We start from the raw sequence: 16,672 nt of genomic DNA on the forward strand, positions 1-16,672 counted from the left end.
AATGTAAATTCTCCCATAGTTCGATGAAAATAAACATACGCGAACAAGTAACAATACAAGTTTCATTATTTATAAATAAAGTATCATTTGAAATGAAATAAAGATGCCATCATGGCAGTTGCTTACTTTTTGTTGGGATAACATGCATATTGTCCTGGTAATTTTCTTTCTTTTGGGTGGGTTTTGTTAGGAATCCAAAGGAATTAAAAAGTGTGTTACACTCGGCAGTTTGAACACAGTTTGAGGGATATACAAGCTTTGGTATGGGTCCGCAGTACTTCACGTTGGCGTCAGTATTCGATCACGAATACCTTTCATACTTTACATGAGTCTGGTGTTCCAGTCGAACACGAGACATGAGTTGAAGTGTGTCGTTTAGAGTACCTTAAAACCTCATGTATGCCTCAGTATTCAAACATGAACACGTTTTGGTAGTTCGTATAGTAAGATCGATCACACTATACGAACTACTGATACTCCTGGGTTCAAACCATTTACTATGAACACGTTTCATACTTCGCATGAGTCTCGTGTTCCAGTCGAACACCACAGAACATTGAAGTATGTCGTTTAGAATACCTTAAAACCTCACGTATGCCTCAATATTCAAACATGAACATGTTTCATACTTCGCATGAGTCTCGTGTTCCAGTCGAACACCACAGAACACTTGAAGTGTGTCGTTTAGAATACCTTAAAACCTCACGTATGCCTCCGTGCTCAAACATGAACACGTTTCATATTTCGCATGAGTCTCGTGTTCCAGTCGCACGCTTCGGAACACTAGCGTGTTGTCTGACTGAACTACGCGGTAGTGTATATTACCTGCATAAAACCTGTTCTTGACGACGCTAGACATCTTTGGCTGTGAAAAATGTGACATTCGTATTCACTTTCGTATTCATAGCGTGCGATTCTCGAAAATTAGAGCATACTTGACGTATCCATTAGTGTTCGAAGACGTTCACGTCAGAAACGACGTCGTGCATCTCGTGAACAGCTGAGAGTATTCGAAAATGTTCGATTCATAAATGATCACTATATCTTCAAAGAACATCTAATGCAACATTAATCTACCAAAACGTGGCGCGTATGATTTATCGAACACTTCGATTCATTCACGAGTATTAAATTTGAATACGGAAAAACAGGCCGGATTGTTATAGAATATTCCAGGTGTATTTCGAGTCAGCCTTAATCGAATACGTCAGAACATTACGGCATACGCGGCGTGCGCCGATCCGTATTCGAGCGAATTCGGCCCGAATATTTGGCTTTTCGCGTAGTGCAAGTTACTAAGATCCGCTGTTCACTTTTCCGTATAAAATAAAATAGTAGCAGGTCTGTGTTGGAGAAGGAAAAAAAGCTGCCTTATTTTCGGCAGGACAGTCTATCAACAGATGGAGGAAATGAACAAATGGTCAAAGTAGGAATCGTGTTTGAAAATTCAAATTTTACCCGCAGGTCGTGTCTTTAGTTTTCAATTGTGAAGCGCGGTTTTCAGTTTTGCGTCCGTACAATGTGAAATTTGATATTCTGCAAGACATGATGTAGTGTAGCGGCACAAAAGGCTTTCAGAAAATTACCTCTCTCGGTCTTAAAATGGAAAGTAACACCAAGCTGGCGGCAAAAGTAATATTTCAATTACGCTTTAGCGTTAATAATAAGCAATAAATTATTCCCCACAGTGGAGGTGGCGAGTGGTAGATATTTTAAAAATCCGCCACAGACACCGAGGAGAATAATTGTCTTAGTATATGCCAAGGCGGTAAGAAAAAATGCCCTAAAAACTGGCTCAGAAGACCGCAGAAACCACACTATATACGTTAAATATTTGCAGCAGTGCAAAACAGTCACATGATTCATCAGGGGATCAACAAGAAAAGTCAAACAGATTTCTTGCGTTTGGTGTAATAAAAAAAAAAGGTAAACACAACCAAAAAAGTGGTTGCTCCTTTGAACTGTTGAAAATATTCTGCCGGAGAGATTGCATTAAAAAAGTACTGGATCTTTGATTTGTCTCGGCTAGAAATTTGTCACTGAATATTCTCCGAACTGAAGGAGCTGCAGAGAGGTCGACACCTGCCTGGTCAACGATTGATATGTTGGGCCTACTCTGGGACCTTAAAGGGCCCTACTCAGCCACACCTTGTTTTTGTTTACACGCGAGAGTTTGACCATTATATTTTATTCGGAGAATGTCGAAACGAAGGAAATCACTGTGAAGCTACTAAAGATAATTAAACATACTTTCAGGAAGACAACTTACACTAAAGCAGTGAGATTTCGCTTCAGCATGTAATATCAATAACTTCCGTGATGGCATCGAAAACGGCAGAGGCTGACTATGGCCCGTTAAGGAGGCTGTCAGCAGTTTCTAGCACTTTCTAACAGCTATACCTTGAAGGGTGAATAATGCCACTGTTTACAAGTAACGCTACAATAATGGTATCACAAAAATGCCCAGTCATTGGTAAACAAGTTGCGGTCATCCTCATTATATAACAGGCTACCATGACAACAATACAACCTGTTAAAAACACCATTAATTTTAGCTTTAAGCGCTTATAACTCAAACATGAATTCGGTGATCCCCATTTTTTAATTACCGAATTGTGATAAGCACAATAAGATGCAACGTTTTACAAAGTTTAAAAGTACTCATTAAAATTACCCAAGCCCTATTTACGTATATTTATTTTACAAAGCTTCCCAAATTGTAGAAATGGTTATCTTGGTAAACTTATCTGCCATATTTTTGACATCTCCACTGTAAATTTTGGCATGGGAGTTAAGCAAATGACATACCTTTCCTTCCTTTTCAGGAGCCCAATCGATATGTTGCTCTCCCGTCTCAGTGAGACAAAACATACCAATACCATACTGAGTACCCCATACCAAAGGCATTCCTAAGAACACTTCTTTTCCAATTTTTCCAACTACTTGTCTGGCTTCAGAAAGCGTTGATGTCCCATTTATAGTGAACCGAATCCGCTTTAAATATTTAAAGACCGTTGATGAGATCACCAGGAAATATGCCTTCCAAGCTTTCACTAGTTTCCATCTGCGCCTCATAAATGCACGGAAAATAATGAGTCGTAACGAAATACGAGAAATTGACATATTAATAACAACACACTGGTCTCCGCCATGCATTTTGATTCGCCAAGTAAATTTTGCACTGCAAACTGGATTCAACGCTTCGAAGTAAGGAGATAATCTCGCAGATTTCCATTCTTCTTCCATTCTTCATTCGAAAATTCGAGCTGTCCCTCCTAATATGTGCCATAAACAGCTTTATTGCACATAACACGAGAATTTTATTCCATAAAGCTCATTTGTGGAAATCTATACGCTTTATTTTCACACGTGAAAAAAGCCTATACAGCCAATCAGAATGGCGTACAGCTCTTTCACGTGTCGAAGTATAACCAATCAACGATAGCGTAAAGAACTTTCCGAGCCAATCACAATCGTGCATCGTTTACATTCAAATAGCTTTCCAGATTTGGCAGCTTTTTAGCGGCGCCTCCTCCAAATTTTTCCTGCGAAAATGGCGAGGGCGGAGGAAAGCTCTAGATTTGTGTCGGTTGGTTGCTTCCTAGACGAGTTTGTACAGTATCAAGAAAACAAGAACACATTAAACAAAACACAGGGAGATGTCTCGTTGCTCAAAAAATTTTTAGTTTCAAGGAACGAGCTGAGAGAGATCTCGACGTGTTAAGGTAATTCCTCTGAAATAAAAGTGACAATAGATTTTTGTTCAAACTTTGTCCACTGAATATTTATCATATGATAACTTCAATTTTGAAATAAAAAAGGGGGGTGTCCATGCTCATTAAGGAGCAGTGAGGCATTGAAAATGTCCCATTTTGGCATTATTTAATGCTTATTATAAGAACGCTTTCCCAGTAATTGTAACATCTTTGTGAGTCCGGACTCATAAGAACACGCATTTAACTACAGTCAATACATTGTGTCGGACACAAATAAACGTTTTAAGTTTGATTCAGACTGAAAGCTAAATCCTTGGTTAAAAATTTGAACCAAGTTTCTTGACGTGGTTACCGACTGCCAAATACAAAATACCACCGTGTATCTGCTATTTTTCATATTTATTCAATTTTCAGCAATAGAAATTAGATCAGTCTTTTCTCACGCAAAGCTTATGATTAGTTGATTACAATGAGTGGAAAAAGAATTGGGGTGCGCGTGCTCGTTGGTGAGCTAGAGTCATTTTTCAACTGACAGAGCTTAATATCAAGGCAAATCCGCCATGTTTTCAATGTGCGCGTGCACGAGCGGGCGCTAATGACGCCATAAATTATGCGCAGTAAGGATGCGCAATGCAAATGTGAGGAATGACCTTAATCGCCAATTTTCTACTTCAAGTTCGAAAGAAAGACGAAGAACAATACGAACCCACATCGCTCAGGTCTTTTGTTTCAAGCTTTGATCGTTATTTAAGAAAGAAAGACTATTCCTCAACCATTATGGAACGAAAGGAGCTCCGAAAGACTAAAGAAGCATTAGTCGCAAAGCAAAAGGAACTAAAGAAAGAAGGGAAAGGAAATAAACCAAACGCTGCGCGTATGCCAACAGACGAAGAAGTTGATATTCTGTATGGCCAAGATTTACTCGGTTGTTCTTCATCAGAGGCTCTTATTAACACTATATGGTTAAACAACACACAGTTCTTTGGATTGAGAGGCTGTCAAGAGCACAGGGACATGAGATGGGGCGATGTTGAAAGAAAAGAAACAGCGGATGGAACAGCATTTCTAGAGTATAACGAAAGACAGACGAAGACCCGAACAGGTGCTGATCCAAAAGACTCTCGTACTGTAAAGCCAAAAATGTTTGCTGTCGTTGGCAGTGAAAGAGATCCTGTCCGGGCTTACGACCTTTATGCTTCTAAAAGACCAGATGACCTGAAGACTCTGGATAGTCCGTTTTATTTAGCAATCAATCACACTACAAAAGCCATAAATACAAAACCTTGGTTCAAGTCAGCTCCCATGGGAGTTAACAAACTCAAGTCACTTATGAAAACAATGGCAGAAAAAGCTGGATTAGATGCTAAGAATCTCATCAATCATAGCGGAAGGAAAAGGATGATCCAGAAACTGAACGATGAAGGAGTACTGCCAACGCACATCATGCAAATATCTGGACACAAGAACGCACAAAGTCTGATCAACTACAGTACTCTGTCGGAGCGACAACAAAAAACATTTCCAACATTCTGAGTGGATATATCCCGGAGTGCCAGAGCCATCGGGATACCAAGTAGGTAATTTCCAGTGCTTTGACTCTGAATGCAACTAAAACAGTACTGGAGTCGACAACACAGCAGCCCTTGACTCTTTTCCAAGGCGCTTCAATTCAGGGAGGAACTTTTAACATTTCCGTAAATGCCTTGAACGAAAGTCCCACTTTGTCCTTGCATTCTCCAAGGTCCAAAAAAGCACGTCACTTTGTTGTTGAATCAGACAGTGACTAAATGAGACTTAATCCTGTTTATTGATATCGTACTTAGATTTAAAAAAAAAAATCTTTTGTAAGTGCAGTTTTCCGTTCAGCACTTTATTCCCTTGATGTACTTGTACTGCGATATTTTCCATTGCCATTAAATTTGCATCGTTAGTGAGTTTTTGTTTCTAATTTGCGTTCAGAAAACTATGCCAATGAAAATTATCTTGTTATGTGTAATAAACAGCTCACGACATAGAAAGTGCTTTGTACGGGGTTTATTCACTTGCTGTTTGTGTCAAAAGCCCTCACTCGCTCGTACCTCGCTCGTTCGGGTTTTTGACACAAACAACTCGTGAATAAAACCCGGTACGCCCCACTTTCTATGACCTAAACTATATTTACCGAACATTTTTTCCTTTATTCTTACAGCTGGCTACAGCTGTGAATAAACTAAGCTGAAGCACATGGGAAGGATGAACTGGGAGAATCACTATGGAAACGCACATGTATGAAAGCAGCATATGATTGGCCAAATGTAACATGAGATTTCGTTTGCACGTGAGCAGGAAATGACCTTTGAGCGTGACTAGCCTGCGAAGCAGGCGTTTAACAGGGGAAGAGGGGGACTGGGAGGAAGGAAGAACGCCTGCTATAAGAGCCCTCTTTTGTTCATTTCTGCGTTCGCTGGCGAACTCAAAATTACCATTAGCTAATACTGACTGAGCAACTGACAATTAAAATTGTCAGTTGCACAATCTCATAAAAAATTAACCAACCAACAATAGTCGCGGACGACGATATATTAGCAAGGGCTTTGAGAGATTTAAATCGCGCTAGCGAGAGTAAATTTAAGTTAAAACCCGAGCAAGAATTGGTCGTGGCAGCTCTTTTAGCCGGAAAAGCTGTTCCTGGCAGTTTTCCCTGCAGGATACGGGAATAATCTAATTTATCAAATGTTTGTTTTTCCAAAGAACTAAATGGGAATGCGTCGACTCTCGTTTTGCGCCTTTGAAAAGTGTCTTTGAAAGACCAGCTGCGGGAGATGGAATCACTGGGCTTTCCTACTACCGATTCCTTTAGGTTTTTCGGTGTTATTCACCGATGCGATTTAAAATACTGGCTATCGTCCACCGCCTCAAAAATCGTAGCCAAAGCAGTTATGGTCTTAATAACACAGCACAATTCTGCAGCGTTTCTGATTTTGAGGCCACGACTTCCACAAATATGTTTAGACAACTTTTGAATTGAATTAAAGCGAACCGGCCAATGGAAGAACAATAGCCGGCCAACACAGCTCCTGGACTTTGTAAATAAAACTTCGAAAGACGGTCTTCGCTTTTGCACTAGATTCGATACTACCGAACCTGTAAAATTGTTGAAACCGTATACCCTCTTTATACTCCCTATTTTCAAACTTTTCGTGGGAATAGAGGACATTTCCATGATAAGATAACCCCATGATTCTTATGTTGCTACGCTCAGATATTGCCATTTTTCAAACTTTGATGATTAATCACTCCGGGAAATAATTTCAAGTGACTAAATTCCCGCAGGAGGTCAGTTATGCCGACAAGCGCGCATTGCTGAACCTGGTAACAGTAATTGACAGTTGATGAAATTGAATTACATCGAAATTGATGGGCGTAATGCGAAAAGCCCAGTTCTTATAGCAGGCGTTCCTTTCCCTTCTTCTTCGCGTTTTTTGCCTCCCTTTTAGCGTGACAGCCAAGCTTTGGCCAGATAGTATGTCACACAGTGTGATATATCTTGGTTGTCACATTAACTCAAATTGTGTCGCTGGGATAGTTTTTTTTTTCTCCTGCGATAGAAGCAGTGAAGTAGGGGAATACAATGTAGCTTCAATTCATTCATTTTATAAAGTCAGCTCAAAGGAAACCAGGGAATTCTAGATTGTACATTAATTTCAAATCACCCAACTCAACTTTCGTAGAGGATAAGTGTTTTCTTTCTTCCCATTTACCCATCTCTCTTTAATTGTCTCTCTATTATTATCATATTCGCGAGCGCGTTGTGCTGTGTGTACTTTAGATACAGAACCAAACTTAGTCACGTGATCAAAACATTAGATGGGCGGCCTGTAAGTTGATCACAAAGAATGTTTAATTTTGTACCTTTCGACAGTGAAAGTAGTATTGTCGACGTAAATGTAACGAAATGTATAAGATGATGTAAATACCTGTCTTCATCAAATTTTGACGAAGATGAAATGTACTAAAAGAGCCTTTCTCCAGAATACGTTTCTTTCCTTGTTTTTATCGTGATGATCCGGAACACCTCTTACTGTTGTTGTTAATACACTGTAAGACTTCAACTCGTTAAGTCAGCATTTTTCTTTTAGCTAATTGTTATCAATGATGCGATGTGTTTTCTTTGAGGATTTTGAAAGCCCGAGATAGCGGGGTTCAACTGTAATTGTTCTTATGTTGCATACGCGTTCTTATCCATACTTGTTAAACACGATACTTTGAATACTGAGAGCTCTTGTGCACAAATGTGGAAACGTTTAACAAGTTATACAATTTTTTTAGACTGGATATGCATTTTGCATGGTTCCAAAATTGTCAGAGAGTTTACAAAAGCCAAATGTGATTTTACTAAGTAGGAAGCTCCAGTTTCTGTCTAAGACAAATTTTCTTTCACAGGTCATTGACATTTGAGGCTACTCTCTGCGTAACATCGAGACATTAAATCAAAGGCGTTAACTTGTCTAGTTTTCATTTGCAGATTAAATAAGGCAAGGAAAATACAACCCATTACAGGCACCGATTGTATAAATTTTTTGAACTGCCTCTTGCTTTATCGCGAGTTGGAATAACGTGCTGAATCTTTTTTGGAAGGAGTCCCCTAGACACAAGCCACTTTGCTGAATGGGCAATGAACAACCTACATGTACTATGATTAGTAAAGTCCTTAGTCTCCAAAGACACTCAGGTCGCCTGAAAAGTAGGTTTTTCCTCTTCCCCGTCTTTTCCAGTCTCTGGTTTAGAGTTTTCCAGTTGGACTTTACAACTTAGTGTCAGATTGTGAACGATGAGCTCTTTTCTGTCCGGCTCTTGTTGGTCGTCGTTGCCTCTGTCGCGATACAAGGTTTCCTAACGCTGCTCTAAATTCCTCCATTCGTATGGCGTATACAAGAGGATTCACTATGGAATTGGCAAAATATATCACAGCTAACGTATTGTGAATATCGGTGCTTGACATGTAGGTCTGTTTTTCCTTTAAGTGTTGTGGCAGGGATTTGTAAATAGCCCAGGGAAGAATGGTTAGAACAGAAACCCCAGTGACTATCGATAGCATTATGGATAGTTTCCTTTCAGCATGCAGTGCAGCAATATTTAGAATAATAATGATGTAAGAGACTGCAAGGAGAAGTAAATTTACAACATCAAATGATGTTCTCGCGTACGCAAATGCTGAATATGGTTCGTTCAAATATAAGCAAGCCTGGAGAGAGGCGAGTAGCAAAGTTATAAACCAGCTACCTATGATGATTTTAAAATAAAACCATTTTCTGATTAAGCAATGCTTGAAGGGAAAAAGTGTTGCATGAAGCCGATCTAAGGAAATTAAACAAAGACTCATTGGGGAAGCTATCACGAAAGTTAATTTAACGGTCTTAGCGATAAATCCTGGCCATGACCACTCGTTGTTTTCTTTACGCTTGTGGTACACGTACAGTGGTCCGGCCACGGCGCCCACCAGTAGATCGGTCACAGTCAGGTTTATTATGAGGTATGAACTGCGCTTGCGTAGCTGGCGGATTCTTGCAAAGGCGATGATAGTAATGGCATTGATAATCAATATCAGAAGGAATTCAGTGGTGAAGACTGGGAACCAGACGGAGGCATCTTCAGAAGTCATTTCTTTCAACAAGATTCAGCGTTCTTTCTGTACTGATGTTTTTGTTTATTACAGCCCAGCTAAATCAGTGAATGAAAAAACAAATAATAATAATAATAATAGTAATAATAATAATAACAATAATAACAATAATAGCATAAGTGATAGAAACCGACGTTTCGGTGCATCTTGCGCCATTATCAAGGTTACATAAATAATAAACAATTATTGGATGAGGTTTTTGTGATATCCAGAATAATCAAGGTCGAGATAGGGGTTATCAGCCGAAGCCGAAGGCAGAGGCTGATAACCCTTACCAAGACCTTGATTATTCTAGATATCACAAAACCGAATCTAATAATCGTTTTATTATACATTGAACGAAAAAAATGAAAGTCATGTTTTTGCTTCTTTACTGACAACACAAAGCGCGCGAACTTGACATGATTACCCGTGACCTTGAGTGTCCATGACATAACTATTATATAATCTGCAGAGATGACGTCACAAGCGCTGATTTCGAAAATTCACTGTGCGCTTTCGACCAATCAGAAAAGAGATAGTGAGTTCAATGCATAATAAAGATAAAAAGCGGTTTGTGAAGAGGCTAAGTTAAAGCGAATTTGCATAAGAGAGTGCCAAGCTAATTGCATGAATACTTTAGCACGAAGAGAATCAGACTGTACATTCATTGCTGCTTTACGATCTTGAATACAAAGCATTTCATTAACAAGGCAGTCAAATTTCGTTCGTACATTTCTTGATTAGCACGCTTTAATGAAATGCTTTGTATTCAAGATCTTAAAGCAGCACTGAATGTACAGTCTGATTTTCTTCGTGCTAAAGTATTCATGCAATTAGCTTGGCACTCTCTTATGCAAATTCGCTTCAACTTAGCCTCTTCACAAACCGCTTTTTATCTCTAATTATGTAACCTTGATAATGGCGCAAGATGCACCGAAACGTCGGTTTCTATCACTTATATTTCTTGTCTCATGTATTTCCAAATCGTTTCTTATAATAATAGTAATAATAATAATAATAATAATAATAATAATAGTAATAGTAATAGTAATAGTAATAGTAATAGTAATAGTAATAGTAATAATGGTATTAAAAATGCTTACGCATATTCAAACGTTTAGAGGACTTAATTCTGTTAATTTAGCAAACTTAACTTAGTTTTTTATACGAATCTTCAGCTTTAAAGTTTTAAGAATGAATAATTATTGCATGCTTGGATCTAAAGACACCGTTTTGCTAAGATAAACAAGCTCAATTAAACGCAGTGTCGTGTGACAATTTAAGCCCATATAGCCATGAACAGATGGACGAAAGTTTATGCAGCTGATTTGATGAAAGTCTACTGATATTTAAATGGTGCAGATATATAATACGTTATCTTATATCGGGGATAGCGTAATTTACCAATATATGGTAAAATGGTAAAACACGCATTTCATTCCATTTAAAAAGAAGGACACTGCAGTGTTCTCATTCATAATTTCGCTTACGTTATTATGCTAGTCATGTATGAACAAACACATTTGCTGAAAAACGGAACTTTTTCAACGAGAAATTAACTTCGAGGTCGTTTATCCGGGATATTTAATATTGCCTGTCATCGAGAAGGTTTTGTGTAGATCGTTTGTTTTTGTGATTGTCTGTTGCACAAGAAAACGTTTTCAACCTGCAAACCCACTTTGTGGTCATGATTCTGTGGAATTTAAAGGTTCTTCAGATTTTGCACCATTGAGCGATAGAAAATACTTGATAATTCAGCAAATGCTTGTTCCCCTTGACAATTAATCTATCATTGTACTAGCGGAGGAAAACCGACAATAGGTCATCTGCTGGAGAGCTATTAACTCTTAATATTCTTAAATAATTCCTTGACGCTGCTAATAGACCTGAGAGTTCTATGTTCTTGAATGGCTCGGATATACACCATAGTAAAGCGAGGTTAACTCGTTAAGTTTACCCTGGAGGATAAAATTTGTTGTATCATAGAGCTGACTCTGTTGGATAAAACAGTCAGTTCTGATAAAGTCGTCGATAAGATAAGATAAGTCGTAGATAAGTACGGCCGTTTATTCAACATTCCCCCGTCATTTTAGATATTATGCTTCGCAAGATTTTAGTGTTACGTCTTAGGTTTACCGCAAAGGACCGACGTATAATCCAAAAGACGAGACAGATGTTTTGATCTGATCATACCAAACCTTCTGATCTGAACCCTTTCACATACAAAATGCCGAACTTGCCATTTCTCTAGTTTCTTAGAAAGATTTTTCTCTTACTCTTACCTTGAAATGAACTTTACACTGGTGATTTTCTTGCTGTTGCTCTGGGTTTGGTACCTAGCCCAGACGACATTCAGTTGCAATTTACAGAAAATATGAACGCTTAATCATTCAAACTGACAGGTAATTTAACAGGGCTCAAATTAAAATTTTATGCAAAATTTCCTTAATTTTCAACTGAACAAATTCGGCGGCCATCTGCCATGAATCGATCCTTAATGACATCACTTGTAGGACAAAAAAAGCAAAAAAGGCAGTCTCTGAAAAGAAAATGGCCGCTTTTGTTGTCGTTAGCTTAAATTCGTCTGGTGTTATCAATTCTTTTTTTAAAAAAAGAAATTTTTACCAATGATGTGATGCAGGAGCATTTTATCTTTCCATTTTTTAAATGTTTAGAAACTTACAGTCAAACCTTTTTTTTTCGATAGAGCCCTGCAATATTGTGGCGCAATATTGCAATATTGATTGACAGTTTGCTCGAAGTGGGTTTTAATTCAAATTTGCTCGAGCAAGTTTCCAAGATGCGGTTTCACTTTTCCCGTATAAACTGAAATAGTTCAAGGTATTTGTCAGAGAGGGAATAAAAAAAAAACCGCCTCATGGTCGACAGTTTATCAACAGATCGAAAAAATTAAAAAGAATGGCCAAACTAGAAATCGAGTGTGAAAACTGAAATTTGCCCCGCAGGTTGTCTTTCGTTTTTAATTTTCAAGCGCAGTTTTCAGTTTTGCGATTCTAACTCACCATGTCGCTAATTCAAGTTTTAGTCCACTATAGGGCAATATCGTGGAATAGTTTTTTTCCTTACCGAAATATGTTAACTTTATAGCGTAAACCAGAACTTGTACCAACACACGGAACCCGAGAACTTGAGAACTTGAATTGAATGTTGCTTCCAGCAAGCTGTCAATAAATCTTGGAACATTACGTAGCAACTTGACGTGGTTCTTACGCAGAGAACATCCCGTTTGACTATTGCAACAATTTTACCTGCCTATGAGAAATAATTGCGAGATTTTTTATTTGTCACAACTATAAATTTGTTACCCAATATTCATTGAGCTGACACAGCTGTAGAGAAGTCGGCAACCATAAAGTTCTCCACTTGCAAACGGCCTCACTACTCACTTCCTCTTCGGTCTAGTTGAGGAGGCCTTTGCCAGTGTGTTCCTGAAATGTCTCCCTTCACCTGCCATACGCAAGATATATGTTGTTCAAGTATTTGCCATCATACTGTTTGGAGGCGGCTATTTTCGGGTCGTCTTGTCCTCATTACTGGCGTTATGCAATACTCTCTATTGGGATAATTTTGAGCAGCTTTCTCGTGAAGGAACATATTTTTGCCTCATCCATCGACGGATTTGTAGTTCTCGAAAAATTATTTCGTTTTTTGAATTCACAATTAGTTCGGTTTATTAAAGGTATGCTAATCAATCAATCGTTTAATTGAAGACACTGAAGAGAGTGTTTGGCCACGTTTCCAAACACCTCGAAGTTCGTCAAAAATACTCCGCCTCGCGTCGTATTCAACTTTCTTCTCAGTGTTTGTAAATGTGGTAAAACACGGTCTTTCGTCTTTGAAATATTACTTTGATATATTACTTTATATCCTAGGACTTTCAAAAATGCTTTAAGATCCTACGACAATTGTAGCCTTAGACAAATTTCATTAATAAAGCTGTATACGAGTTTTGCATGCAACAAAGGGAGCCCGTCTAAATCGACCCTCGGAAAGCGCATGGACTAAAAATTACTGTCCGTACATAACCTGCTTGTCATTTGTGCTTCAATTTAAACGATTTCGCAGACTTGGTACCAAGTGTTACAACTCAACTTATATTCTGCGATATGAAATGATTTGGCAGCAGGTTTGTAGCTCAATACCTTCAATAAAGATGTTCATTAGGCTTCATCAAGTTTACCCAGACGAACTGTAAATCCACGTTCCTTAGTGGACCATTCAATTTCCTGGTTGCTAAATTTCGGGTCGATCTAGTATGTAGCAACGACTGTTTGAAGCCAAACTTGATGGAGGTTCTTCAATCTATTTGCTGTTATACTCTCTTGGCTGGGGAATGCTATGCAAAGGGATGCTATCAACGAAAGGTACGAGAGGGTGGGTGAAGAAAACGCCCTTTAAAACCATGAACATGACTCCTCAATAGTAACGCCACTTTGGAGCCCATACATCATTCCTCAATTACATTTTTATTGATTCATTCTCAATATTGTCGGCTGAGTAATCGCTAAATATCATATCATTCATGATATTATACAGTTATAGTTAATAATAGTAACGCTCTCATGAGAAGTTGCTATTTCGAGAAAATGATATCTTCTAAAATACGTTATGCAATTTTTAGACACGATGAATGCATTGTAAAGTTTCCCAATTGTTGGACGCTTATGAATGTCGAATGGACTATTTCTTAGTTTCTACCTACAACAAACTTACATCAACTGACCACTTGTACTTGAGGCTACTCTTTGTGTAAAAGTAAAATAAGAGGAGGTATAGCCCGGTGTTTTAGTCGTTATCTCATCTCTTTTCGACTAGCAGGAAAAAGAATGGAAAATAAATTTTCTGATAATTTGGCACGTTTCTCCTTAAGTGTTTATAATTGTTTTATCATCTCTATCTAAGAGACGATGATCTATCGTCTCTTGCTAAAACTAGGAAAAATTACTATTACTATTAGAAGGTTAATTCGCGCTGGAGACCAGCCACATAGCTGAAATGGCTATCCTGCATAAGTGCATAAAGCTTTCCTATGTGCTGTAATAAGGAAATAAAAAAAATATGGTCCTAAATCCAATGTCAAGTCGCCGCTCTCTTGTAGGTGACAACGGAGGAGCCCAATTGTAAAAGGTTGTTGCTGGTAATGTACGCCTATCATGGTTAAGGGTGTTTCTCTACAAAACGATCGATACATTAGTTTAAGTAAGTATCCCATTTAAGACATACGAGCAGATAGATACAAGCAGATAGATTACTTGGTTTGTTTTTAATATCCCTTAGCCACACCTGGAAAGTTTATTTCCACAGTTTGAAAAGCTGATAATATCAATAGGATCCGCTAATATCTTTGCATCTTTCCGAGTCTTTAGCAGTTTAGAGTTTACAGATTAGTTTGTTGTTGTGAACAATGACCTCTTCTTCTCTGTCGTCGTTGCTCAGCATGGTTCTGTCTTGATACAAGGTTTCCTAACGCTTTTCTAAATTCCTGCATTCGTATGGCGTATACAAGAGGATTCACAACAGAATTGGCAAAATATAGCACAGCTATCACACAATGAAGATCAACGTTTAAAGCACTGTGCCATTTTTTCATTATATCTTCTGGCATGGAGTTGTGAATAGCCCAGGGCAGAAGGGTTAGAACGGAAACTCCAGTGACAATGAATAATGTTACGGATAGTTTCCTTTCTTTGTGAACTGAACCATGATGATGTGAATGAGGGTTGCTTTGAACATTAACGATGATAATGATATAACAGACTGCTAGGACAAGTATAGTGACAGCACTAAATGAGGCCCATGCGTACCCAAATGCTTCTTTTGACAAAATACCCATGACAATGGCTAGAGGGAGAGTTATTAACCAGCTAGCGATCGTGATTTTAATGTAAACCCATTTTGTGATCAAGCAATGCCTGAAGGGAAAAAGTGTTGCATGTAGCCGCTCTAGGGATATGAAGGAAAGATTGACCTGGGAAGCTATTGGGAAGGTGAATTCAATGGAGCAAATAAGAAATCCTGGCCAGGTGTTATCTTTATAAACCGTATCTTTGTGGTAGATGAACAGTGGTCCTGTCACGGCTCCCACTAGCAGATCAGCCACAGTCAGGTTCATTATTAGGTAAGTGCTGTGCTTGCGAAGATGGCTTATTCTTGCAAAGGCGATAATTGTGATCGCATTGATAATCGATGCTACAAGAAACTCAGAGATTAGGACTGAAAACCAGGCAGCGTCTTTAGTAGTTTGAAAATCTTCAGTTTCCATTTCTTTGTATGGAAGGAATAGGAGTCTTCTTGAAATTATTACAGTCCAACTAAAGATATAACGAAAAAACATATGTGACTATAATGCTTAGTCTAGGGGACTTAAACATGACGATTTTATGATTTCATGTCAGTCCCGCTGTCCTCAACTTTTAAAGAACAATCATGAATTGCTTTTCTTATCCTAACATTATCAAGAATGCATGAAAAATGCCTGATTCTAAAAGAACTTCATTAACGCACATCTTAAAAATGCATTTCGAAAGGATAAAATAAAAACTCATTAATACTAAGCAATTTTTTGTCAATTTATAATCGCAAAAGGTGGTTGAAAAAAGAAAATCAAAGACTTTATACCGAATGAATAATAGCTTGTCACTGACAATGGAGGAACAAACCTCATCAAATTGCGCTAAAAATATTACTCGTATCTTCCCAAATAGCAAAAAAAGTCTCTTTAATGTCTCAATTGACGTTTGAGTGATAAGTGCTTAAAGAAAGAGCAGTTTCGCTGGTAGGTGCGGTTAGGTGACTTTTTGGAATTATTCCGCCTTATCAGCGAATGTGGAATATGGCGCGACGGCCAAGCAGAAGGCCATATGTGGGATATACTGTTCAATAAATAACGCTATTTTCTGCTAAACATGAAAGAGAAACGAATGCTAGTAAACCAGCTTTAAAGTTAATCTGATGATTGTATAAAAATGTAATGTTCTTCGAATTTTGTATTGCTATAATATCATAAAATATTTCCCCTTTTGAAGTATAGCTCTGATCATCTGTCATAGTAAACCTGAGAATACAGGCCATTAAAGTGAGAGCACATCAACTCTTTTTTTTTTTTTCCCTGATAAGACTTGGGAGTTAAATTACAACTCCATAATAAAACTCGATTTTTATAGCGTTGCATTTATTGCTGTCAAAAAGTGCTTTATTTTTTTGAATATGAAAAAAATAAAAGCGGAAGTATTTGCTGGCACATCTTTAGAAACCTCTGTATTGTTTTTATCAGGATTGATGAGATGAATTT

The 16,672-nt window shown here is 38.1% G+C and overlaps 2 protein-coding genes across 2 annotated transcripts; both read right to left on the reverse strand.

The window, feature by feature from the left end:
• Window positions 1-8,130: 8,130 nt before the first annotated feature.
• Window positions 8,131-9,433, reverse strand: LOC145500432 (uncharacterized). The gene has a single exon (XM_081479950.1). The coding sequence runs from the start codon at window positions 9,355-9,357 to the stop codon at window positions 8,500-8,502; it is 858 nt and encodes a 285-aa protein (XP_081336076.1). The 5' UTR covers window positions 9,358-9,433; the 3' UTR covers window positions 8,131-8,499.
• Window positions 9,434-14,758: 5,325 nt separating this feature from the next.
• LOC145500076 (somatostatin receptor type 2-like) lies at window positions 14,759-15,673 on the reverse strand. Its single transcript, XM_081479569.1, has one exon. It carries the CDS (start codon window positions 15,641-15,643, stop codon window positions 14,759-14,761), a length of 885 nt encoding a protein of 294 aa, XP_081335695.1. The 5' UTR covers window positions 15,644-15,673.
• Between the last annotated feature and the right edge of the window lie 999 nt (window positions 15,674-16,672).

Source organism: Orbicella franksi, chromosome 10 (assembly GCF_964199315.1).
Source record: "Orbicella franksi chromosome 10, jaOrbFran1.1, whole genome shotgun sequence".
NCBI lineage: Eukaryota > Metazoa > Cnidaria > Anthozoa > Scleractinia > Merulinidae > Orbicella > Orbicella franksi.

Excerpts from the sequence above, each read along its gene's own strand:
- LOC145500432 (XM_081479950.1), bottom strand. The coding sequence starts at position 9,357 with ATGACTTCTGAAGATGCCTCCGTCTGGTTCCCAGTCTTCACCACTGAA.
- LOC145500076 (XM_081479569.1), bottom strand. The coding sequence starts at position 15,643 with ATGGAAACTGAAGATTTTCAAACTACTAAAGACGCTGCCTGGTTTTCA.